The 25,810-nt window shown below is 46.5% G+C and overlaps 1 protein-coding gene across 12 annotated transcripts in view; it reads right to left on the bottom strand.

The window, feature by feature from the left end:
* The window catches only part of Sipa1l1 (signal-induced proliferation-associated 1 like 1), a 279,045-nt gene that overhangs the window by 7,204 nt on the left and 246,031 nt on the right, over positions 1 to 25,810 (bottom strand). For all 12 annotated transcript variants that reach the window (XM_039111779.2, NM_001389245.1, XM_063261545.1 and 9 more), the window contains 5 exons: positions 24,801 to 25,243; positions 13,999 to 14,238; positions 13,068 to 13,233; positions 7,679 to 7,925; positions 4,386 to 4,532 (listed from right to left, as the gene is read on the bottom strand). In XM_039111779.2, the coding sequence (XP_038967707.1) occupies positions 4,386 to 4,532; positions 7,679 to 7,925; positions 13,068 to 13,233; positions 13,999 to 14,238; positions 24,801 to 25,243 (1,243 nt within the window). The remainder of the gene's footprint in view (positions 1 to 4,385; positions 4,533 to 7,678; positions 7,926 to 13,067; positions 13,234 to 13,998; positions 14,239 to 24,800; positions 25,244 to 25,810) is intronic.

Raw genomic sequence — 25,810 nt, 5'->3', positions numbered from 1 at the left:
TCTGTTAAAATTTTTAACTCATTTGCTATATGATTTTGCTCTGATTATCAACATGCAAATCCATAATGATTATAGTTGTCTATATCCTCTTTAGAAAGATCAGAATAAAACAGACTTAAGAAGACGGAAAGACAGACTAGTAGGCTCAGGTCACAGAAGAGGTTAAAGGGTTCATTAAATCAGAGTAAAGAATCATCACACGAATCCAGTCTGAAGCCCAAAGTGACAGCACAAAAGGTAGTTCCAGGTGAGAAAATCCACAAAAGCTTGAGGAATTAGAATGGCAGCCTATAGAGATGCAATACTCTAAGTTAAGAATCCGGATTCTGCTTCATGATGCTACCTCAGAGCAATGCCATACAACAGATGATGTGTTTCACTGAAGTACATATGTTAATGCATCATACGGTGGATTCGTACTCCGGGTTTCAATGTGCTTTTGCCCTGAGTTCTTAAGGCTGATTCTGAGACTGCACTTATTAGAGGCGATGCCTGTCTTGGAAATGCCTTTCCTGACTGAGCTGCTGATGCTTCCACATGCGTATCCATTAGAACACAACAACTCATTAGACACTATGGCATCGAAAGTGTGACAGATAATTTAATAATCCCACAGGCCACACAATTATGGAGAGATCTACTCATACTTTAAGGGAAATGGTCGTAGACAAGAATGGGAATATAGGATCTCCCAGTGAGAGATTAAATAATGCTTCATTGATTGAAGTTTTTAAAATGCCAACAAAACAGAGAGGACAGCTGCTGAAATCACTGGATTTTTAGAATAGACTAATGAGGTAAAGCAGCATAAATAGGTCCTCATCTCAAAATGGAAGGCAGGAAGTATGTTACATTGGAGAAGAGGATGTGCTCTTGTTTCAATAGAAGAAAAACTATGCATTCTTGCATAATTTTTTTTCTTTTTTTCTTTTTTTTTTCGGAGCTGGGGACCGAACCCAGGGCCTAGCAAGCGCTCTACCACTGAGCTAAATCCCCAACCCCACATTCTTGCATAATTAACAACAATCAGTTATGACAGGGGGACTCACTGAAGATCTTGGCTGCAGACAGGAAAAAAAATTAAGAACAAACCAAGTAAAATATATGCTGATCCTTCTGCACGGGCACAGCTCTGAGACATGGACATGTCTATAGCTGGAACCTCACCAATGCGTAGCCAATAAATCCTGTTGGCTACAAAGTCTTCAAAACTTAGCATGCTATTCTTTTGAATGGCATAGACAGAAATTTATATTACAGCTGGGTTATACAATCTAAACTAACATAAAACAGGCAGATGCCTTACCAGCTCAAACAGAGAGCAGAGTACATTCCATACCTGTGCTAATGCAGAAATGTATAATATAATACCTTTGAAGGTTTATATGCTTGCAAAGCAAAAGGACCAGACACCAAAGAGAAGACAAGTAGCCCAGGTAGACCTACCTAGACTGCCTCAATGCTGCTTCCTCAAAATCTGCGTCCGGGACAATTTTGAGATGGCTAGTAAGATTGTCCAGCATCAGAAAATGTTCCAGCTAGGATTTCAGTTAAGCCCTCAAGTTCTCACCAAGCAGAAAGGATAGCAATTGCTACAGCTCACTTCCTTAAGACTGACCAATACCCTAATTTTTAGGAGGCACCCCCAAAGGAAAATAATGCCCCAAATCAGCAGGAAGCAGTTTTAAGAGAGTGATGTTCCCATTCCCAAGAGGTGAGGTAGATGGTTTTTGGTCTTTCAATGGACAATGGATGTGTATTGTCATTAGGGGGAGGGGGTGGTGCTTACAAACTGTCTTGGACTGGGAGGAAACAAGGTGAGGAAGGTCAGATTCAGGGATTTCCTGTTCTCTTTCTTTTTCTCTCCTATCTGGTGTTAGAGGGAAAAGGAGGAGAAGGGATGAAAAAGAAAAAAGGGGGACTAGGAATAAAGGTAACAGTGGGAATAAAGGGTAGATCATTGAATCTAATGTAAACTGTAGGGCTACTACTAGCCAAAGGACCTACACTGTATCAATCTTTGCAAATTCAAGGTTATATTTGGTTATGACATCCTATGTATCAACTCTTTTTAAGGTACTGTACCTCCGTAATCCTGAAAAATGCAATGTTAAGTTCTAATCCTTTTAAAAAGCTATTACAAACTCTTTGGGATAATTTAGAGATGCAAGTTAATAGACAATTAAACTCACGGCCATGTTAGATACTAGTTTAGTTAGGTATAGAAGTATGTTTTCAAGGTTGAACAGATAGTAAATAGCTAGAAAAAAAAAGCAATGTTTGCCATTCAGATATAGATAGTTTTCAAAAACATCAAAGATCTACAGAATATGATATTGAAAGATGCTTTATTAATGGAAGGCTTTTTCTTTTTCTTTTCTTTTCTTCTTTTTGACAATAAGACAGGTCTGCTCCTGGTAGCACCCCCACTTTACTTCAAAGAAGCTATGAGTATCAGTGAAGCTCTGTACAGAGTTTGCTTCAATTGTGACAAGCTGCCTCTGGTCTCAACTGCCCTTGCTTCAGCAGCAGACAGCATATTGTCCAAACTGAACAAACAAGATGAAAGGCGAAAAAGTAGGCGAGTCTTTCAAATTTTCTGCTTCACAGAAAGTCTGTTAAGACAGTCTGAGCCAGGGGTTGGGGATTTAGCTCAGTGGTAGAGCGCTTGCCTAGGAAGCGCAAGGCCCTGGGTTCGGTCCCCAGCTCCGAAAAATAGAACAAAAAAAAAAAAAAAAAAAAAAAAAAAAGACAGTCTGAGCCAGAAGGCTGAAGATCAATGCTCCAACATTACAGAGAAATTTGGAGGCCCTGTCGAGGCAGCCAGCTTTTCCTGACGTTTCTTTTTTTTTTTTTTAAAAAGATTTATTTATTCATTTATTATATATAAGTACACTGTAGCTATCTTCAGACACACCAGAAGAGGGCATCGGGTCTCCTTACAGATGGTTGTGAGCCACCATGTGGTTGCTGGGAATTGAACTCAGGACCTCTGGAAGAGCAGTCAGTGCTCTTAACCGCTGAGCCATCTCTCCAGCCCTCCTGACGTTTCTATAGTTTTGGAAACTGCTTGCCTGCACTTCCTGCGTGCTCGGGTATGCAGATGCAGACTCTTGAGTCTGTGGTGGGTTGAGGACAAGATAGTTATAGTCTCATAATTAAGCTGAAATTGTACAGGACTTAAGAACATGTTCTTAAGCTAAGAAGATGTTTTAGGTTGCTACTGCAAATTCTAATAGAAACTAATTTAGGTACAGAACTCTGAACCTACCAAGACAGGACTGATAGAAGACCTTCTCCAAGGTCTCCAAAAGCATGTGCACTGGCACTGGAAATGTAAATCTTACCTGACAGTTTTCATAATTGTTATTATTGTATACAGTTCGTTATTGTAAGAGAAAGAGCCTTTTACTGGACTGACAGGGGAAAATGTAGAGAGAATTTCTTGTGCAATGTATGGGAGCATCACCTGTCCATAAAATGCTGTTGGCCTATTAGCTCATCAGGAAATAGGGAGGTGGAAGTCCGGTACAGAGAGAGGATTCTCAGATGGAGTCAGGTGGAGGGAGGACTCACCCCAAATTCTAAGGAAGACAGAGACGGTGGAATGAACCTGAAGGAGAGGTCACTAGCTATGTGGCAGGAGTGAGGATAGAATAAATGGGATACACAAGTTAGGAGCTAATGGGAACAAGCCAAAGCTTTTATTTAGAATAATTCAGTCTCAGAAGCGTTACTTTGGGGCATAAAGTGGCCAGCTGGAAGAGCTCACGGTTATAGGCTAGAATCAGGAGTGTCCATGAGCTAAAGAAGAAGGAAGGCACAGACAGCCGTCTCTATCATGGTTGCTCTTTCTGAGTTCTGTGGCCTAGTAAGTCTCATGGTCTAAACTGAAACCAGGTGAATCAGTCACTTTCAATTTGTCCATGTAAGAGCAGTAACTCTGCCACATGACTATATAAAGAACATCTCAGCAACAAAAAAAATTGAAAGGATAAACTTGTGCCAAAGTCAGTCTTTCCCAAAGAACAGACAATAGGCAGCCTATGTCAACACACATTGCGTTCTGATTAGTCCCCTGTTTCTATAAACCAGAGCATCATAGGAACTGCTACATTTACAAGTCACAGGAGTCTCATTATGAACTTTGTAGAGAAGAAACATCAGGGTCTATCTGAATAAATAAAATGTTCCCAGCCCAGCATGTGACCCTACTACAGCTCTGAACCATGAGCTTTGGCTCTGGGCTCCAGCTGTACAGGAGAAGCACACTGTCAGTGTGCCCAGGGTGGCAAACTGATCAGATCCGATCATAAATCCTGGCACCCCGTGGCTTGGCCTTCAGGATTCTGTCGGCTTATGTGGTCATTAGCAACCTCACTCACCCTCATAGGCTTTGGCGGCATCTACTAGGTTGGACCAGTCCAAGTCCGAAGCAGTGTCAGGCAGGGGCATCAGGCCAGGGTCAGGAATAGGCTGCCTCCGGGTCTCCTGGATGTCGGTAAGGGAGCTGTCGGAAGCAGAGAACTCTCCTACAGAGGGGACAACAGGATAACACTTGTGGCGATAGCAGAAGCACTTAAGAACTTGCTCATTTCCTGTTACCACAGTACATGTGTAAGCCATTTGTTGATGGAATCAGGTCTAGTCCTGCAGGCCATCACTGGCCTTTCTGAAGCTTCCTCTAGCTTCCTTCCATCTTCAAATACCTCCAACCATCTCCCCCCCAAGAATTTGAGTCACAAGAAACTTAAGTTTGGCACTGAGACTGTATGTAGGTCTCTGTGAGACATGGGTACAAGGCCAGGTAGCTCTAGTGGTCAGCTTCTCCTCACAGTGTTCAAAGAGTCATCTGGGGAGAAGAGGCCAAGTCCGATATCAAGCTGGACTGCGGTTACGGCCAAGGAATACTGATAACTATCAGAGGAGCAGCACACTTTCTTTTTTTTCTTTTTTTTTTTTTGGTTCTTTTTTTCGGAGCTGGGGACTGAACCCAGGGCCTTGCGCTTCCTAGGCAAGCGCTCTACCACTGAGCTAAATCCCCAACCCCAGCAGCACACTTTTTTATGTGGGCCATGAGCCAACATCTGCCCCCAGCTTCTGTGCTTTGCGCTTAGGAGGGGTGAAGGACAAGTGAGCCCCTGACTCCTGTGCTCTGCATCCCAGGGAGGGTCTACTGTCCATGGCTGGATGCCCAGGGAGGGTCTACTGTCCATGGCTGGATGCCCAGGGAGGGTCTACTGTCCATGGCTGGATGCCCAGGGAGGGTCTACTGTCCATGGCTGGATGTGGTCAAGAGTCTGGATGAGCAGCAGACCAGATCACAGTGAGAGTGCTAAGTCTCTCAGAAGAGCCAGCCTTGGAAGGGACTTTGTCATTATTCTCCATCCTGGGGATGCTAGGTTATCACCTGAATGACACCCGATCAGCAACATCACAACAATCAAATCCAGCGTCTACAATTTTCTAAGACAAAGGTTATTCATTGCAAACATTAAACCCCCATAACAGCTGACAACGATAAAAGCCCCTTGCTTTGCGTACCAAGGGCGACCTGGGCCACAAGAAGGCATTCTGCTACTGCTCAGGGTTGAGAAGACAGACATGTGAGAGCAGGGAGGTCTTCTAGCAGCAGCAGTCAGGATGGGTATGGCATTGGATGTAACTTAACTCCATACAGGCACCCCTCAAACGTGCTATACCACTAAACCCCTGCAAACAGGGAGCTAAGCAAAGCTCACTGCAAAGTGGCATGGCTCTGGGGACGGCTGCTTACAGAGGTTGAGAGGCGAGTGGATGATGCCAGCCTGGTAAGTCAGTGTATATTTACTGTGTGCCTTCTCTTCCAAACTACGTGAAGGGCTGTGCTGAAGTGCAGCTGCTGGATACTAATGCACTTAAACTGAGCTAAGTTGTGAGTAAACGAAGCCAATGAATCCTGCAAGTCATCCACTGCTCAGCTGTGCCTAAGGCTGATCCCACCAAGGGTTCGTAGGCAGAACAGATAATTTTGTGTGCCACTTACAACCTTTCTGCCCTTTCATCCCTGACACCCCAGGCTCCGTCTAGGGGAAAGGGAATAAAACTACCACATATGTCTCCCACACACACTTCAGTGTAGACAGCAACAAGGCTGCTGAGTATGGAACAGGCCATTACCTGGGTACCACCTGGGTACCACCTGGCTTCTAGCAGGTGATGGAAAGGTGCATAGCAGGGGCCATGTGCCCCTTCCCTTCATGGCTCTTCGTGGGTCAATGACCCCAAGTGGATAAGCCTCTAGGAGCTAGACCCATTCAGATATGTGATCATGAGTGCACACATGGGGGTTGGGAGGTGCGGGCAGGCCAGTACTTTTTATTGCTTGTGAAGGTTGGAAAAAAGTACAGGAAGAGAAGAAAAACTTTCAAGATAGGAAGGGTTATAGGAGTACAGGGATTCAGAAGTACTGGCCCCTGCATGGTGGAGAAGGGTGAGAGTGTATGAGGCCTCCACCGAGGGACTTATTCTACAGCAGTGGTTTTCAACCCATGGGTTATGACCCCTCTGGCAAACTTCTCTCACCAGATATACTTACATCACAATTATAGCAGTAGCAAAATTACAGTTATGAAGTAGCAATGAAAATAATTTTATGATTGAGTGAGCACAACATGAGGATCTGTATGGAAAGGCCACAGTGTTAGGAAGGTGAGAAAGCGCTGCTCCAGAGTGGGGGGCAGGAAGCAGACTTCAGACACTAGCCGTGGTTCACTGGGAGTGACGTCTTAGGGCAAAGGAAATCTGACGTAAGCTGTAGTGGGTGGAGGGAGCAGAGGAAGATGGCATGAGCCTTGAGTAGTGAGGGAGCCTGGTGACCCTTGGCAGGATGGAGATGTAGAAGAACACTCATGCATGTGAGTGAGGACTCAGGAAAGTGCAGCACCAGCAAAGGGGAAAGAACAAGGGTCTAGGATACATGACTGCTGCAGCAGACTTCTCAGAAGGGAAGTCAGAGAGAAGTCTGGTTATAATGTGTATATAGCAGAGGGTCAGGTGTGAACGCTGTGCTGTGTGTCTACTGGATTCAGCGATGGTTCTCAGTGAGGCCTGAAGTGGATTTGGGCAGAGAAAGAAAAACATTTAAATCTAAAGTCCCAGAACATGGTTGTTATAAAGCAGGGGTCTAGTTGGGCCACAAATAAGACAACACATATGAACAAGGGCTAGGGCACAGAGGTGTCAGGATCCCCAATTCTCTTCCTGGAGGATCCCCTGCTGACTGGCTGGAGCAGTAAATGATATAAATGAGTGTGGCAGACAGTGAAGGCAATCTTCTCACACGCTGGGATCTTTCGGCAGCTGAGGGAAGCAGGGCACATATCTCTAGGAAATTACTAACTTCATTCATCTTCATTTGCCTAATGCTATTTCAACAGCTAAGACATCTGACAAGAACAACGATTCCCAGAGCATTCTTTCAAAGTCAATCCAGCGGGTCGTGGGTAGGTCTAGCAACCTGTGCTGACCAATGCTGAGGTGACCAGTGGTCTGTTATTGTTGGAGAGATGGGGGACTGAAGGATGAAGTAGAAGTAGGAATTTATCCGAACTACCCCCAAGAAAATGAATGGCCTGTTGCCAAACTGGGCTGCAGGCCCTGCGCAAGCCTGCCCAGCTGCGACTGTAGGCACACTTACCATGCAGCGACTTCATTCCCAATGTGTAAGATGGCCTCCTCAGTGGAAGCGACTTGGGGAGAGATGGGTAGGTGCTGCTGAAGAGGACATCATTGGGCAGGGCTTGGTCTAGAAGTGAGGCCCTGGAGGTGAAGAAATGCTCCCTCTGGCTGCTGTAAATGCTCTCATCAGACAGAGTCCTGTGCAGGGCCCGCCGGGAGGTAGGGGTGCTGGGGAACGGGGACTGTGGGGAGGACAGTCCATGGAACTGAAAAACAAGACAGGCTGGAGTCAGGGGCTTGGGTCACAGAACAAGACCAAGGCTGGGTGGGCGAAGCAGTGAGTGATGTGCGCCCTGCCAGTCTTGGAGCTCTGTCCAGCCCTACATGCAGGGGGAGAGAAGCTGTCCTCATGTTCCGGATGAGACTGATTTATCAATGTTATGTGGTACTGAATAACAAGATAAAATGATGTTTTTGTTTGCTTTTGAGATGAGGGGTGTCTTACTATGTAATGCTGGCTAATCTGGAACTGAAGAGGCCCACCTGCTTGATTAAAGTAAGGTGTGCACCAGTACCCCAGTCTTAAATATGAACTTTACTTGAAGTCGTGTCTTTGAGCAGATGCTATAATCTCCCAGGCCTAGACTCCTCAGCCATAAATGTGGGCAAGGCACCTGATGGATCACTGCAGCTGTTCAATAAAATGTGCCTGCCAGGAGCTAGAAAACCAAGAGGAGGCCCCTGGGAACAGCCAAGGAACGGTGACAGGAAGCCTCAGTAGGCTGCCAGGTGCTGGGCATTGTAATTGCTGGGCAACCAGGAGATGATCATCAAAACGCAGGCACTCAAGACTGGAGAGATGGCTCAGCAGTTAAAAGCACTGGGTGCTCTTGCATAAGACCAGGGTTCAATTCCCAGCACCCACATGGCAGCTCATAACCATCTGTGACTCCAGTTGCAAGGTATCTGGTGCCCTCTCTGGCTTAAACATGAATGTACTGCACAGACAAACGTGGTCAGAGCACTAATACACAGAGATGTAAGTCTTAACCAGCAGAACATGAAGGCATACTGGTGGCTCTCAATACTCTCTCTCAATGGAGATAAAGTTTCGTTAGTTTTGAAGATAGTTATCATTTAAAAATGTTATTTATTGTGCGATGTGTTATGTAGCCACATATACCACTGGCAAATGTGTGGAGGTCAATGGGCAGCTCGGTGGCCTTGGTTCTTGTTCTCCACTGTCACATGGGACTGAACTCCATCCTTTCACCACCTGCCAGCCCACGGAGATGATTTTGTCTTTGTTGAGACAGAGCTCTTCAGCTGAGACTAATCTGTTTCTGCCTCCAACATGCTGGGAATAAAGTCAGGCCTGCCATGCTACCTGGCTTTAATGTGCCTTTCTATATCCATGTGACTATAGAGGCCTGGCTTTACAATGACAAGGATTTTATACATAAATGGCAAATAGTTCCAGAGATGACTCTCTCATGAATGAGTTTCACTGTGGTTTTTCTGCGAACAGCCGAGCTCCCGAGAATCCATCTTACATACCCAGCAAGGCAGAAGAAGCCAGCTGAGGACCTGAGTCAAGTCATCCCTAATCAGTCTCTTGTGGAACACTGTTCACCTTGACAGGGACAGCATGGGCAGAGGAGGTCTGAGCCACTGCTGCAGGAAGTCCCTGAGGGCCTTTCTACAACCATCTGAGAAAGCAAAGAGGGAATGGCTGGAACCACAGACTCAGAAACAAAGGCGACACTTGGGCTCATCTGTGTGCGGTGAGCCTGGTGTATTCCCACTTATCAACCCAACCAATCAAGCCAACACCCCACCTTCCAGGGCCATGCACACTATTAATCAGACACACTGTAAAGAAAGACTAACCTGTAACTCATGTAGTATAAGAGGGGTGAGAGGCGGCTCAGCAGGAGCGCTTCTCTTAAAGCCAGAGAACCCAAATTTAGGTCTCTGGGATCCATGCGGGAAGCAGGAGGAGATGACCCACACCTGCCATCCAAGCTCTTTGTGGTGATTTACATAAGAATGACCCTCACAGGCTCCTAGTTTTGCGCTTGGTCACTTGGTAGTGGCACTGTTGGAAAGGATAAGGAGCTGTGGCCTTGTTTGAGGAAGTCTGTCACTGGGGATGGAGGGGCTCTGAGGTCTCTAAGCCTAGAGTCTCTCTCAGCCAGTGGATTGGGATGTAGCTCTCAGCTCCTTCTCCAGCCCATGTCTGCCTGTGTGCCACCACGCTCCCCACCATGATAAAGTACTAAACCTCAAAACTATCAGCCAGCCCCAGTTAAATGCTTGTTTTTGTAAGAGCTGTCATGGTCTCTTCACAGCAGTAGAACTAACTGAGACACATTTCTATGGTAAGATGGAAGGCAGAGACGGGAGAATTCTCCAGAAGCTTGAGAGTCAATTAGCCCAGTGATAAACAAGGGGGATGCATGCACATGCCAGGTACACACTCATACAGATAATTTTAACACACACACACACACACACGCACACGCACACGCACGCGCACGCGCACGCGCACGCACGCGCACACGCAATAAGTAGATTTCTAAAATCATGGTGAGTTAAATCCAAGGTCTGTACAAGCTAGCCTACGATTAAACTGGTGTGATCAGTAACGGGAAGTGACTATTTCTCTCACAAGGTTAGAGAGAGGAGTGGACATTAAATAGATTTCTAATTTAAAAAAATAGTTCTATTTTTTTAAAAATTAAATCACTTCTTTTCTGTTTCCAAGGTTCTAGAACTATTATATAAGGCTCCTGCCTGCCAGGCCCAGTTCCCAGTGTTCTCTTTTCCTTCCTTCCTTCCTTCCTTCCTTCCTTCCTTCCTTCCTTCCTTCCTTCCTTCCTTCCTTCCTTCTCTCCCTCCCTCCCTCCCTCCTTCCCTCCCTCCCAGCACGCTAGGCTTTAGAAGAGATTTTTAACTCCCAATGAGCATCTCTAGCCTGAGGATTTTACAGGAGAGAACCAAACCCACTCTTATTTTGCCTCTGGGAACTATCTGCAGTCCTCTGGACAGCACACTATAGTAGCTGCTATGGAATCCTGAACCACAGGGAAGCAGGGCAGTGAGGAAAGGATGCACCCTGCCTGGCTGGGTGCTCTCTGCCCCTCAAGACAGGCAGCATCAGCACATACCTCACCTTAAGTCCTTAGGCTTAAAGGTAAACAAACCCACCAAGTGCCTCCTGTGTGGATTACCCAGGGCTACTGACCAGTGCTGCCAGCCCTGGGGAAAGATGTTCACAGCTGTGTGTGCTCAGCCCTGGATTTCAGAGAGCACACGGGTGCAGCATGTTCTCAAAGTGTGCCCCAAGGAGCCCGGAGGGTTTCTCACATCACTCACTGCTAGGGAGAGACCTCCCTCTCCTATCACAAAGTTTAGTTCTACATATTGTTTTCATGGATGATTTTACTTTGAAAATAGACAGGGAGGCTTCTGAACTTTAAAACTATTGAACCATTTGGAGACCACTGATCCCCCAATTTGATCACAGTCCATCAGAGGTGACTTCTTGTCCTATTTGTACTCCTGCCAGCAGTGACCAGATCTCCTACACCTCATGCTGTCCCTTTCAAGGGGAACAGTGTCCTGTAGACTGATGTTAGTCCCGGTTGTAACCATTTCCAACTGCCCTGACTGTCAGCGACCTAGAGTCACCAGCACTCACAGTAAAAGAGCAGCGCTACATGCAGCCCCTTGCTCTGGTCCACCTAACTGGGAAGGAGGACCGAGAGTTGCCTGCAGCAGACAAGGCACCCCATTCTGCCAGTGAGGTAGGTGAGTACTGCAGCTCCACCAGCGGGTGACAGCTCATAGGATAGGGAGCCCATTGTGGCACGTGAGTCTCTAGTCCAGAATAGCTCTCCTAGGTCTCTTTCTTGCTGCTGGCCTGAAACCCTGAGCCAGGACTGGCCTGGGAGGCTTCCCAAGGCAATACTACCTCCCTTACACCGCAAAGCCAAGACCAAAGAGAGATACATCAGGGCTCCTTAGCTGAACTCATCTGAAACAAAACCAGCTCAAGAAAGACAAACTGGAGGGGAACAGCACATTGCCACTGCTGCTCCAGTCTTCTGCTGCAATGTCTGTCAGAGCCTGCAGGAACACCGTCTTTGCAGACTGTTTCCTATCAGTCGTCACAGTAAGAGAAAGTTCACCCTGATTCAAACAGCAATGCTAAAGTCATTCATTTCAGACATAAAAGCCAAGGCCTGGAGTAAAGGAAGACAGATGTTTAACTTTAATTATTCCCACTGCATGAGCAAATCCAAGGAACGGAAGCTCTGCCCCCACCCCTCACCCCCACCCCCACCAAAGATGTTCAAGTAAGATTTAGAGGAAAGATTCCTTCCGGGTCAGATTTTAGGACCCTCCAACCTCAAAGAGTACATCTAGAATAATTTTTTTTTATACTGAAACTGGGACTTCAAAGTTTTAACATGTCACCTTAGGTTCTGATAGCTAAGTTTCAAGCACCATCTTCCTCAAGGTTGCTAAGGGAACCATTTGTTCCCTGGATGATGATTCAGAACTGCTAAGTGCTGGCTCCCGAAACAGAAATGACAGAAATGAGAAACAGCCATATCCATAAATCATGACATAAGCCATTTCTTTCTCAGCAAACCCCAGAGTGGCCCCAGAGAACATTTAATTCCTGCCCATGCTGATTCCTCAGCTTAGGGTGTACACTCCACCTTTGTGGGTGGTGCACATGCACACACACTTACAGAAAGGCCTGACAGAACAGGAGCACAGGCTGCTGGTTAGAGCACAGGTCACTCCGGAACAGTGCTCTCTCTGACCACAGTAGAAGCTGGGGTGCGGGAAGAATTTTCTAGCTTTCACTTCCAACATTTTCTTGGTATACTTAAACAAGCTTTCTAGTCACCCTGAACATCATTCAACTCAGAAGAAATTAAAGGGAAAAAACCCTCAGAGTACACCGCCATGATCTTCTTGGAATGGCCTCCTTTATCCTGGGGCTGCCCAAAACACCCCACGCCTGGGAGAGGAGGAATTCCTCAGGCCTTTGCTTCTGGGGATGCAGATGCAGAGAATCTTGAGAAGTCTTCCAGACCAGGAGGCAGGCAGAAAAACCTGCCAAGCAGTCCAGCAGAAGGCTAGCCTCTGACAAACCACACAATGCTGAGCGAGCATTTGGGATGGATGGAAGATTTGGCTCTAGGGAAGGTGCACACTCTAGGATTCTGAGGGAGAAGAGGCTTTGAGTACAGAGAGCCATGAGTTTGGCCATGAGGCAGTTCCCTTGATGGACACATGGAAAGTGCTATTACTCATGCTCAGCAGAGTGGGGCATGGAGACCAGAAGGCAAATGTGACATATGTGAGACATGTAAGGAAGGACCTTCTACCTTGAAGTTTTTCTGTGATTCAGGAGTTGGGCTCTCAAGGTCGATGAGTTTCTTTAGATCCTCCTCAATGGTGGACTTGGAAGTTGGCTTTGGGGATGCCCGAAGGTCCCTGGTTGAGGCTCGAAGCCTAGTGTGGGCTATCTCATTACCATCACTCTGATGTCGCCTGGGGAAAGAGGGTGGAAATGGGGTCAACAGGGTTGGCTCATGGAGGCTGTGATGGATGAGAGAACAGGGTTGGCTCATGGGGGCTGTGACAGATGAGAGACAAAGGGTCTGGCTTGTAGAACCCCTTAGGTCAGTGCTTGTGAGATAAGCAGAGTCAGTGTGAACACAAACTAAGCCTAAGGAGTAAACTGCTCTTCTACAGCAGCATCCTGGACAGATCAGAGTGGTCCCCAGAGCCACCTTTACACAATGGTGGTCAAACAGCAGGAATAGCACCTGGAGAAGCCCTGTGTCCTCAGAGTCCGACTGGCCCAGTGAAGAAGCAGCCTACAGAAAGAGCATGACTGACAGAACCCTGGAGGCTCAGTCACCACGAAGGGTGCCTTTCAAACAGCTCTTTCCTAGGATAGCTAAAGATCTCAGAGTGAACTGTGTACAGTATATCTTATATATTTGGTTGTGAGCCTAGCCTTTAACGGCTGAGCCATCTCTCCAGCCCATGTGTACAGTATATCTTACTCAGGCAATAAAGCAGAGAAATAACTTGAAAAAATTTACTTAGCAAATAAAATCTCTTAGGAGGAGTGGAGAAGTGTGATCAGAATATATTATATGAAAAATACTTTTTTTCTTTTAATTTAAAAGAAAGAAAATCCCTCCAACCCTAACACCCCAGCCTAGGAGCACTGGCAATGAGAATTTGCCCAGTTCTTTGTGTGTGCAGAGAAAACCCACCATTAAGTAGATGGAGAAGACCTCTTACTTTCTTGTATCCATAAATCCCACGGAGTTAATGGTTCCTTCTGGCTTTTTCCATCCAATCAGGTATTTGCTAGTGGCGCCCTGGCGGGGATAGAAAGTCCTAGGTCCAGAGGAAGATGAGGAAGAGGAAGAGAAGGAAGGTGCGAGCTGGGAGGACGTGGTGGGGTGAAGCTCCTCTTTGGGTGAACTTCTGGCACTGGAGAACACCACTGGGCTGGCAGAGTGTCGGGAGCTCATGGTACTGTGGAAAGACAGGACAGAGACAGTGACTACGGTGTCTAAGCTGCTGTGGAGTGCTGTTCAAGGTGGGGGTGAAGGTCAGGTTAAAGAAAAATGAATCTTGAAGAAATGATTAAAAGGGATGGCCAGCTGGCTGGCCCATTCGCATCCTGAAATTTAAATGTCTGCTCTCAAAGTGACAATGGTCAGCGGGGCTCGGTCTGCACATTAAGTTAAAAGTAAAAGGGGCACTTTCAGGCCCACTGGCTCTCTGAAGTCCGGGAGGGGCAAAGGGCTAGGACGAGGAGCAGTAGAAGTCTCATCTCAGTGTCTGCCTACATGACGACGCTGAGACCAGGCTCAAGAGTAGAGGAGGTCAGGGACACAGCTCTTCTTGACACCCAAGACCAAGGGCACACTGACGTCTATGTCCCTGTAGCACGCAGCATTCATACTGACTCAAAAGCTGGCTCATCCTCAGACAAGTTTTTAGGCCTGAAAAAGGCAAAGTGTTCAAGGTTGGGGAGGAGAACTTATATGAGCTACCTACGTGCAGGTATTTCCTTCTAAGGTCCCTCAGGGTTCACGTCTACACTATGAGTTCTGCTGAGCTCTGCTTAGGAAAACTCTAAGGTCAGGTGACTTCTATAACAGATGCACAGTTGCATTCCTCAGAGGCACTTGTATGTGTCAAACACTAGTCCTCCTGAATGAACAGACGTGATAGTACCTGTAGTAACGTGCGGCTGTGACAGAGGCACCACTCAGCAATGGGAAGAGAACTGTATCTTGGCAACTTTGTTGCAACTCTGAAACTATCACAGCACTCTAAAGTGTTATGGCAGAAACAAAACCCAGACGCTACTGGCTGAGGCAGTATCTGTTGGTGAAAACCAAGCTCAACTGGTCAGACCTGGGTTTTATTTCTAAACAGACCCACAGATCTTGAACCACAATATGGAAGAACATTGTGTAAAACAGGGAGGAGTCTTGTCAGTATTCGAGGATCAGCCGCTGGATCTGGAAAAGTATTGTGGAAGAATCCACTTGGAGAGCTTCCAATATGGTCTCAGTACTTCAGAACACAAAGAACCATCTTCTCTATTTTTATAATGAACTCAGAAGAGTTGATCCAAACTTCAAAAAACAGAATAAAAAATTACTACTCTTACTTTAGTACCATAAACATTTTCCTCCAAATATTATTCTAGCTAGAGATGGTAGATGAAATCCCCACAACTTCTCAAGGGCTCCATAAATTAAAAGCACTGCAACCTTAGCTCTTGATAAACATTCCACCTAGTTGCTTTTAAAATAAAGACGAGGGGTTGGCGAGATGGCTAAGTAGTTAAGAGCATGTTCTGCTCAACTAGAGGATCAGAGTTTGGCTTCCAGTGGCATACCAGAACCTGTCACTCGAGGAGAGACTCTATCCTCTTCCTGCCTCTGAGGGCATCAGGACATGCCCCACCCCAACACATATAACTTCAAAAAAAAAAAAAAAAGTCTATCTTAAAGAAAGGGTGAATGTAAAACTGTTTCCCAAGCACAAGCACGGCATATTGAATCAGTAAGGACTAAACAACAGCAGATCTCTGCTACAGAAAGATAAGTGTGAGAATGGATTCAAGTAGAGAGGAAAGACTTCACAAGGCTGAAGGGTGTACCAAGAAGCACCAGAGGCCCAGAACGTCAGGGGAGACAGCACAGCTGGCTCTGTGCGTCTGCAGAGAAGCAGGGTAGCCTCAGAGAAGCTTTAGACAGCAAGGGGTGGTGAAGACGGGGAGTATCTGTTACTTATTTAGAGACAAGATTCTAGTCTCTGGTTTGCAGATGTTAAGGTTTATTTCCTGCTTTAGGATCTCTTCACATACACTTAGAGCACAGCTATGGCAGCTATGAGGTCCCAAGGTGCTTAGAGCACATCTGACTTACAAACCTAACCCTGCACAGTCACAGGAGCCAGCTCTCAAAGAGCAGTATGTTAAAAATGCTGATGGTGTCCCCTCTCCAGAGACGCTGGCTCAGGTGGGATGGGGATGGCGACACGAGAGCTCACACTTCTAATGTTCCCATGGGCTGCTGTGGACCATGACCCAGGCTCTGAAATCTACTGTATCTGAATTACACATTTTTACCTTCTAGTACTTTGATATTACACAGCTATTAAAAAAATCCTGGAACTTTAAAAGACTAAAGTTGAGACAAAAGAAATAATTTGCCAGTAGAATCGAAAATAAATTAAACAGTTCATTATTTTACAAATCATTCCATCATGCTGCACAAATCTAGGCCAAGAGAAAGTCAAAGAGGAGGCTGGGAAATGTTCAGAGGCGAGAGCAGGGCGAGCTCTGTAGCTGCGGCTTCTTCTTTGTGGATCTGACTTTATTTCCTAACTGGCTCTCAGGAGAGTCTGCACTAGCATCAGACTCTGAAGGTGGACTTTACCTCTACTTGCCCACTATTGCAGGAACCCAGCCGGCTCTCATTAACACACGTGCATTGTCATTTCTCTTCTGCATCTGCCCAATGCAGGTGCCACGTACTGCATTCTGCCTGTACTCTGTCTCCCGGGTTGGATGTGAATTCCTCGAGGGCTGAGGTGTTTTTCTTGCTTACTGCTGCATGCCTCGTGCCTGGAATAGTCCTGGCAACTCTAACCACTCAGCGTATGATGGAGGGTACAGCTAAGTCTGTGGTATGCTGGAAAACCAGCTCAAATGGGAGACCGAGAGATGCACACAGTGCACTTTACTCAAACTGTATTTAAAACTCGGTGCTGCTTAATTGTTATTAAGGCAATTAGGTCTACAGACGATGCTTCTGTATCATGCATCATTTGTGTACCCTCACCAGGATAGCTGACTGACTGACCACTGAACCTAATTATTCATTTTATCTACGGATATGATGGCTAATGCTGAGCCCCAGGTGTGAAATGCCAGCACACTTATGTTTACTATGGTTATAATCAGACAGCCGAGTTAAGAACCGCTATCTGGGGACAAACACAAACAAATGGAAACTCACTAGCCTATCTTTCTCAGTGTGTACAACGCCTGACAGCAGAAGCCGAGCCTTCAGCCAGGACAGGACAGAACAGGTACTTCAGGGTTATTCTAAGCCCAGAGATGCTAAGGAAAGAGAGCTCAATCAGTGTCTGCTGATACAGCACAAATCTCCCCTGAAGTATGCAGCCCAACCGAGAACCACTGCTCGAATGCAGTTCAGCTGTCACACTGCTCTAACCGGGTCAGACCCCCTCATGTCTGCCCAGACACAGGACTGGAAGTCAAGGATACCATGTTTCATATCAAGCCAGAGTTGAGGGCTTCTATTACATTCTGAATCAAAGAAAACTGTGTTTTGAAACATTTTTAAAGGATTCTCCTATTTCCTAGAACTAAAATCTGCTACCTGAGCCTATACACTTTTCATCTTCTAAAATGGTCTGCCTCTTCCTTTCCTATAAAATTCCAGTTCAGGCTCTGGTGGCACTCCTTGAAGCTGATCACCTGCTGGCCTATGACCACCCATGACTACCTCAAGGTCCCACAGCCACATACTTCACCAAGAGACTCTGGGAGCTTAATTATACTACAGCCAATGACAAGTTGGCAGATCTGTGCTTAAGGGGAGCCAGACAGCTGGGCTGTTTCATTATCCTGGAGAACTCTTGTTAATTCAATATGCTGTGATTCTGTCTTACCCACAGTGCTTTGAATCTCATCCTAAGAATGGTGTACGGTAATGAGCCAATAATATGAATCAAAGGGAAAGAGAAGCAGACCCACTGGGGTGACGAGTGCAGTAGCAGTTCCCTTTTTACTACATGAAAAGCCTGTTTAACTGTGAGCATGGCTGAGCCAGATCAGTGAGAATCCAGCCAGATGTCCTCGGGCTTGGTGACTTCAGTTTTCATCTACACTCTAGGACACTTCCCTTCTCCTGAAAAAATACAACAACTTTGGAGTCTTTAGGAAGAAAGAGAGGACACATGTGTATCACTACACACAAAAATAAAAGGGCAACGACAGGGTGACCAGGACCTGGGCCAGCCTGACCTGGCAGATTTCTCATGCTGACTCATGGCTTTGAAGGACAAAGGTGTGGCAGCCTGGCCACCTGCAGAAGAGGCATTACTAAGGTGGGTGAAGCTTGCAGAAAGGACCACAGGGTGGGAGAGCACAGATCAGTCAAGTTCCCAGGAATCACCCCAGTGCTCGGCCTGCGGATGCCCTTCTGAAAGTGTGCATCACCGCGGACACCATTCTCCAGTGTGGCAGCAGCTGCTGTCTGATGGGAAGGATGCCTGCAGCCATCTACCATTAGGACATGACACGAGGACTTGGTGTTTGGTCCTACCCTGGGAAAGAATATTTTCAGAGAGGAAAAGCAGTAATTAGTCACCTGTCAAATGGCTGTGACACACAATCTGAGCAAAGGCTGGATGCTGGCCTATGACCAAAGACAGGGCAGCTGATAGGGTTTCCTGGGATAGGCTGTGTAAATACAAGTCTTTGGGTGACAGATAATGAGGGATAATGATGGAGCAGGACTCCTCCCACTGTGATCAACACTGGCCAATTCTCTACCACCAGTTCCGTGATTCTGGGGGGCTTCAGGAGACACCAATGCTAAAGCACCGGGGGAGACAAGGAAGTGAGGTCTGGGGCTTAAGGGGTGGGGGGCAGAGTAAGCACAGGAAAGAAAACTGCTCCTTCTGAAGAAGCAAGTTTCTGGTGAGCAGAAAGCATGCAAACTCAACCTGGGGAACGAGTGGCTAGCTGGGGTGCAGCAGAAGCCTCACAGATCACGGTGGACACAGGATGAGTTAACCTGCAACACCTAACTATGTAAATAAGGAGCCAAAAAGATGCTCCTGAACACAACCATTTCTTTGTTTTTTGTTTTTGTTTGTTTGTTTGTTTGTTTGTTTTTGGTTTTTCAAGACAGGGTTTCTTCGTGTAGCCCTGGCTGTCCTGGAATTCTCTGTAGACCAGGCTGGACTCACACACAGAGATGTGCCTGCCTCTCCTCGGGACTAAAGGTGTATAGCATACCATAACATCTGTCAAACAGAACCATCTAACGGGCATAGCAGAGACAATGTCATGTTCAAACTTGGTACCATAAAAAACAAAACAGAAGGAAGGAAGGAAGGAAGGAAGGAAGGAAGGAAGGAAGGAAGGAAGGAAGGAAGGAAGGAAAGAAGGAAGGAAAGAAGGAAAGAAGGAAGGGAGGGAGGGAGGGGGAGGGGAGGAGGGAGGGAGGGAGGGAGGGAGGAAGGAAGGAAGGAAGCTAGCTAGTTAATTAGCTTGTGAAAAGGCATGATTAGGTTTGAAAGAAGAAAACGCCTGTCATGGGAGGGTGAGAGACACATTCGTGTAAATGCAAAGTAGAGTCACTGACTTATACCCGAGAGTTAGGTTAAGGTAAATACAATCAACCAGATCTTCTCTTAACCTGACAAGTAAAAAACGAAACCAAAACCCAAACATCTGCCTCCATGCTTAGACAGGCTTGGCAGAGCAAGAGCACGTCTCTCTCAAGTAGCAAGTGATTTGGCTGAAGCTGGAGGGATGCGCCAAGACGTCGACAGAAGAACACTGCTGCAGGCTGGCCTTGGGCAGGGTTACTGAAGCATCAACTCTCCTTACCCTAAGAGAACGTGTACAGTGGCACATAATGGGCTCTGTGCTGCTGCTGCGCTGGGCCTATGCCAGGCCTTTGCAAGGCCGCTGTGAAGGGCAGGACTGAGGGGCAGCTCTGCATCAGGCCCTGGAGAGGAAGGGCTCACTGTTGAGCATGCACATCAAATGTCAGCCACAGTGGTTCTGTTTCCCACTCCTGCTGGTCACTAGAGGTCCAGATCTAATAGTAATCACTCCTGTAGGTGGAGAAATTCAACAAGACACTCTATCCAGATTAGTTGAAGCTTGCTCATAAAGCAAAGCAGTGTACTCCTAATGCTCACTTCAAATTCTGAATTAGTCCAAAATACTTAGGAAAACAGTATTCTCAACTTAGGGAGAAAAACGAAGACTATTAAATCTGATGTATAGGCCTGTGTGATCTTAGCTACTTGGGAGGCTGTGGCAAGAGGCTCACAAGTTCAAGGCCAGCCTGGACAACTTAGTCAAACCCTGCTCAGAACCAAAAAGTAAACACTGGTACAGTATCTGGTTATCAAATGCAAGGCCCTGGGTTCATTTGCCAGTGCTTGGGATGGGGGTGGGGGTGGGGCAATGAAGACAGGCAATTAACTGTTAACAGCTGACAAAATTCCAGCCAGAAGAGATTTAGGACAAAAAAAAATGTTGCCTATAAAAACAAAGGCAAGTTATCTAAACAAAGCAAGAACCATTCTCTCTTACATCCAAAAGAGGCTCAGAATCTGGAGGCAAAATTGAAACCCCAGCAGCTGTAAGACTGACACACACAGAGAGCCCAGCAGGCCTTAGCCACCCAAGCTATCCCTGCAGTCTCAATGTAAGCTCCTTGTCCATGCCCAGGAAACAGCTTCTCCGCACAAACAATTCATTAGTGTATGAGGTCTACTAGAAAAGGCCCATTCGCAAACTGAGCTGTGTGACAGGCAAGCAGTTTTCTTGGTCTTGAATGACCAACATCATCTTCGTTACATGATCACATATAGAAATAGTCTTCAAAAGCTCATGCTATACATACAAAACCTTAAGAACCAACACACGTAAGTACTAAAACTTTAAAACATGAAAGCAGATGTGACCACAGGAGGCCTGAACCGAAGCCTAGAAGTGTCATGAGTTGAGAATTATGTGACTCTTGAGTTCTCTTGGTAGAGGACCATTGGGTTAAGGCATTCCTGTTTGTCCATCAGCATCCATGTGCTGACACTGGAGAGCATATGAGCTCAGGGTATGTGTGCTAGGTAGGAAGTTGTCCTTTATAAGGTGACAATAAAAATATGTATGCGACTGCTTAAGTGGGTCCCAACTGGCTAGAGGCCTCCAGGCCTTTGGGAAGCTAAGAGGAGTTTTGAGGCAAGCAGAATGTCTGACTAACTAGAGTGACTGAAGAGGGCTAGGTACTAAAGCATGTCAGGCTGACCTTCTAGGAGTTCAGTATGACATACTCTTTCTCCCCAGAGGCAGAAGTGCTAAAGGCAGGGGTTCTCAACCTTCCTAATGCTGTGACCCTTTAATACAGTTCCTCACATTGTGCTAACCCCCAACTATAAAGTTATTTTCATTTTTGCTTTTGCTCCTGTTATGGATCGTAATGTAAATATTTTGGGGGATAGAAGTTTACCAACGGGATTATGACCCACAGGTTAAGAACTGCTGGCTAAAAGCTTGGCCCCAAGTGGCCAAGGGGTGACTGATTGAACCAAAGAGCTGATAAAGTGGTGACCCACTTGAGGACTCACAACATAGTGGCATTATTGGGGGTGGTGAAAACTTTGGAGCAAGGAGTTTTGCTGGAGAACAGGTTTCTGAGGGCATACTTTTGTTGTTCCTTCTTCTGTTTCTAGGCCACCAGGAGGTGGGGCAGGCTCCACCAACCACTCCTGCTGCTCCCATGTTGTGTCCTACCTTACGCTGGACCCCAGCCATGGACCCAGCACATCTTAGACTGAAACCGTGAACCAGAACAAGCCTTCCCCTCCAGTGAGCCATGTGCCTCGCATTTGTCAATGACAAGGTCTGCTAACAAGGGCAGTAGAGGCAGGCTGATCTCTGTGAGCTTGAGGCCAGCCTGGTCTACAAAAGCAACTTACAGGACAACCAAGGCTACCTTGTCTCAACATCCCACCCCTCAAAAAAATATTAATTTTTTACATGAATATATTAAACTTAATGTTACTTTTACCTCCTCTGCTTGTCATAAATCTTTTTTTTTTTTGAGTGACTCCCTTTAAGATACAAACAGGAAAGAACAATTATAAAAAGAATAAAAATTAAAGTCTAGTTTGCAAATTCTCTACCCTCCATAGCAAGTTATCTGTGCGATGACTTCTCTTAATGACATTCAAATATAACATCCCCATGTAATTACCAACCTTCGTTAAAGTAATTCTCAAGGGGTGCCACAAAAAAAACCTGCGCACTCATCGACAGGGAGACCAGAGGACAGAGGGGGAAGGTACAACCTCGCCAGAAATGCGCAGGGAAACTTAATCACTGTAATTTAAATTTTGTCACCATGTCCCAGGTACAAGCTCTTTTATGCACTGTCAAGAGATCAGCACGTTAATTGCTGTTCCTGTCTTCTGAGGACACACACACTCTAATTTGCTGTGGTTTCAGCATCCCTGAGGAATGCACATTGGGTGGCTGAGTCCTCTTCCTCCAGAAAGGGGAGGTTGCTCAGCTCTGACTATCCAGCTCCCTCTGCCAAAACCAACAGGCCCAAGTTACAAAGCATGTCTCTCTACTGGAGTCTAGAAACTGGTGTGACTCAAGCCTCCAGTGGGTGGGGAGCCCTGCCGCCCTCCTGAAAGACCACATTCTTTTCTACTAAACTTGACTTCCAATAGCACAGTATTTCTAAGCAATGGCTTCAATGATTCCACATGGCCTATCTGAAGCAGAAAAAGTAGAGAATCCTTTCTGAGGCCCTGGCAGCTGTGGTTGGCACATCTGAACAATGAAGACCCAGGTGCCTGATTCCAGTAGGGGTTCCAGGCTGGGGCAGGCTGGAGTGGGGAGGCTGGGGTGGTCGGGGTGGGGGTGTTGCAGACCCTTGATCCTGTCAGCAGCACAGACTCAGTATTTTGTATATTGGCATCAGGGTCCAGCTCCTTCTAATCTTGCTCTGTGATTACATCACTCTAGACAATCTCTCCATAACTCACTTCTGTTGCCTCAGGTTAGACCCACAATCTCTCTCAAGTAGACAACTGTTATTAGGAAAAGGGACCCTTCTAAAATGAGCAACTAAAACCAAGGAAATAAGAATCTGGTTTTGTAGAAACTGGTCTATTCTGATACAAGCTGAGGGAGGGCATGGTCTATCGAATGTGATGGAGGGTCACACCAGAAGCAGCCAGTAGGTTGGGAATGTCATACAGTCTGTACTGCTAAGAGCGTGTGGGGCCCGCCTTCCTGTTCTACTTTCCTAAGCATACCCCTATCCCAGCTGAACCTAACATTATAGCTCCTAAACTGCAGGACAATAGCATTCTGGGTATTCAAGATGCTGAGGCCACTTTCTCAAGGGTGTTGCTGCTTGAGGGCCATGGCATTTCCAGACCACTCTTAGAACATCAGAAGTCACACCCATAAAGTCTCACTAACATGACCGTGTTTGGGATGACACCAACAAACACACCATCTGCATGGGGAAAGCCCACAAGGCTACACAAAGAACTACAAGTAACCAAAGAAAGCTGGGAGCAGCCAAGGTGTCTCTTCAGGGAAGAAGCACACCAACGGGCTGGGCTGGTCAGTGACAGATGGCCAGTCCTGAAAATATAAATACAAGTAACATTATATGGACCACATGTTGCATTTACAAATTTATACATCTATACATATATGCACTTAATAACAACTAATGAAAAAGGAGGTCATGAATTTGGAGGAGAGGGGAGGGTACGTGAGAGGATTTAGAGGCAGGACAGAGAAGGGAGAAGTGCATCTAAACTACCATCTTAAAACCACACCAGCTGTGACGTGGAGGTGGCCGACGAAGCACAGCCCGAGAAGTGCATCTATACACACAGCCCCGAGCCTGGGAAGAAGAGACACCTTCAACCTACCCTTCAGGACCAGAGACGTGACGGGAAGCTGAGCGCTAAGCTGACTGGCTACGTACAATAAAGGTCAATGTCTCTTCCCACCAGGGCGATCTGCATTTTATTAGTACATTATATACATGACTGGAAAATATAAAAACTAAATTGGTCTTCTCTGCCATTTTCCTGTGGGGCAGCCAGGTTAGACAGTCACACATTGACCAGCAGCTGGCAACAGTGAAAGCTAAAAGGGGAAACGACCTGAGATACAGACGTTTAGAGCAGAAATGGACCGCTTCCTTCCCAGTCAGGGAGTCCTAGCACACTTTGGATTTAAGGAAATGAAAAGCAGTATTTATTTTGTTCAAGTGGCGTGTGCCTGCGGATACTGGAGGAGGTATGTTTCCTCATGTGGAAGGGGCAAGTCGAATTTTAGCTATGCTTTTTTGATGGGCATCTCCACCATTAGCATGTCACTGTCAAGAGGCAGGAAGAGAGAAGCATGGGTGGGTGAGTGAGTGGGGGCTGGGCACTGAGGGAAGGCTTCCAATCTCAGGAAGACTACTTTGTTTAAAATGCAGTCTGTAGCATTTTGTATTCGTTATATGTCAGTGCTGAAAATCAGAATTAGAAAACTCTACTTCTGGAATGCAGTTAGGAAAATTAAAAAACTTTATAATGAATATATCTGCAAGTTTCTTCCAATGTGAAATAATGCATCAAGATTACTGGATTATTTTGCTGAGAAATAAATGGCATTAAAATAAATATACACAAAATCAGTGCCCTCAAGGACATCACTGCACCCTGAAGTGGGGATGTGGGGAACCCTGAGGGCAGGCAGAGGTTCAGAGACCCCTTACCTGGTGTGAGATGTGGCATCATTTATGCTGAAGGTGCTGTTCTCCCTTGTCAGCGGGCTTGAACCGCCTTGGCTCTTGCTGTGGATGTCCAGGCTCAGGGAGGACTCTGTTTTCCTGTCCATGCCATGGCCCTCAGTCTCTAAGGTCCGATCTGCCAGGGAGAGCACCTCACTGGAGCTGTGCCACAGGGGTGCCACCTTCTCTTTGCCTGGCCCTGAACGAGGTGAGGATGTGGAGGCTCCCAGGGAGGCCGTGCTGCCATGGCTGAGGCCGTATGAGGCGGTGTCGATGCCGCTGTCAGCAGATGTGCCCTGTAGGTAGTTATAGCTGTTGAGGTCGGACTCGGTGCGGTCTCCATCGTACCACTTCTCGTCACTGTGGGCACTCGAGGCGTTGCTGGACAGAGTGTTGCTGCTGGAGTGGCTGGAGTAGTGGCTGTCAGACTGCAACAGAAGCAAGAGTTACTTGCGTGCAGGGGTCACACCTTGAACACCAAGAAAGAATCACAGGGGTGGCACACAGAGCTCTCCTAACAAGTCAAAGGAACGTAAGAGAGCCTGGCATAGCACTAGGACTGGCTGGTTCATCAGTGGCGTTCACAGCAGAGACAGTGCATGTCTTCCAAGAATCCCCTTTCTATTATTTCACCTAAGCCAACGTAACAACACAATGACATGGAGATCACTTTAGCCAGAAAAAGTATAAGCGGTCATTGACATCCTACAAAGGGCTACTAAACAGAAAGTGTGCTTGACTCTAAAAGCCTTACTCAGTAGCTTTCTAGGCAGAATCCAAGATTAAGTCTGAACTCTTGTGATCCCCTAGTTAGCTCTAGCTTAGGAAACTGCTTTCCAAACAGTGCTGAAAGTTAGTATCTACACAGAGATCCCAAGATAATTCAATTGGCAGCTGGGCTTGGGGGCAGGTCTCATCAATAAATGGTGTTGAGACAACTGGATATTCACATAGACAAAAGAAAAAAAGGGGGGCGGGGAGCTGAATCCTTACTT

The sequence above is a fragment of the Rattus norvegicus genome, chromosome 6, assembly GCF_036323735.1.
Source record: "Rattus norvegicus strain BN/NHsdMcwi chromosome 6, GRCr8, whole genome shotgun sequence".
NCBI lineage: Eukaryota > Metazoa > Chordata > Mammalia > Rodentia > Muridae > Rattus > Rattus norvegicus.
Note: the sequence above shows the minus strand (reverse complement) of the source record. Positions and strands in the feature narration are given on the sequence as shown.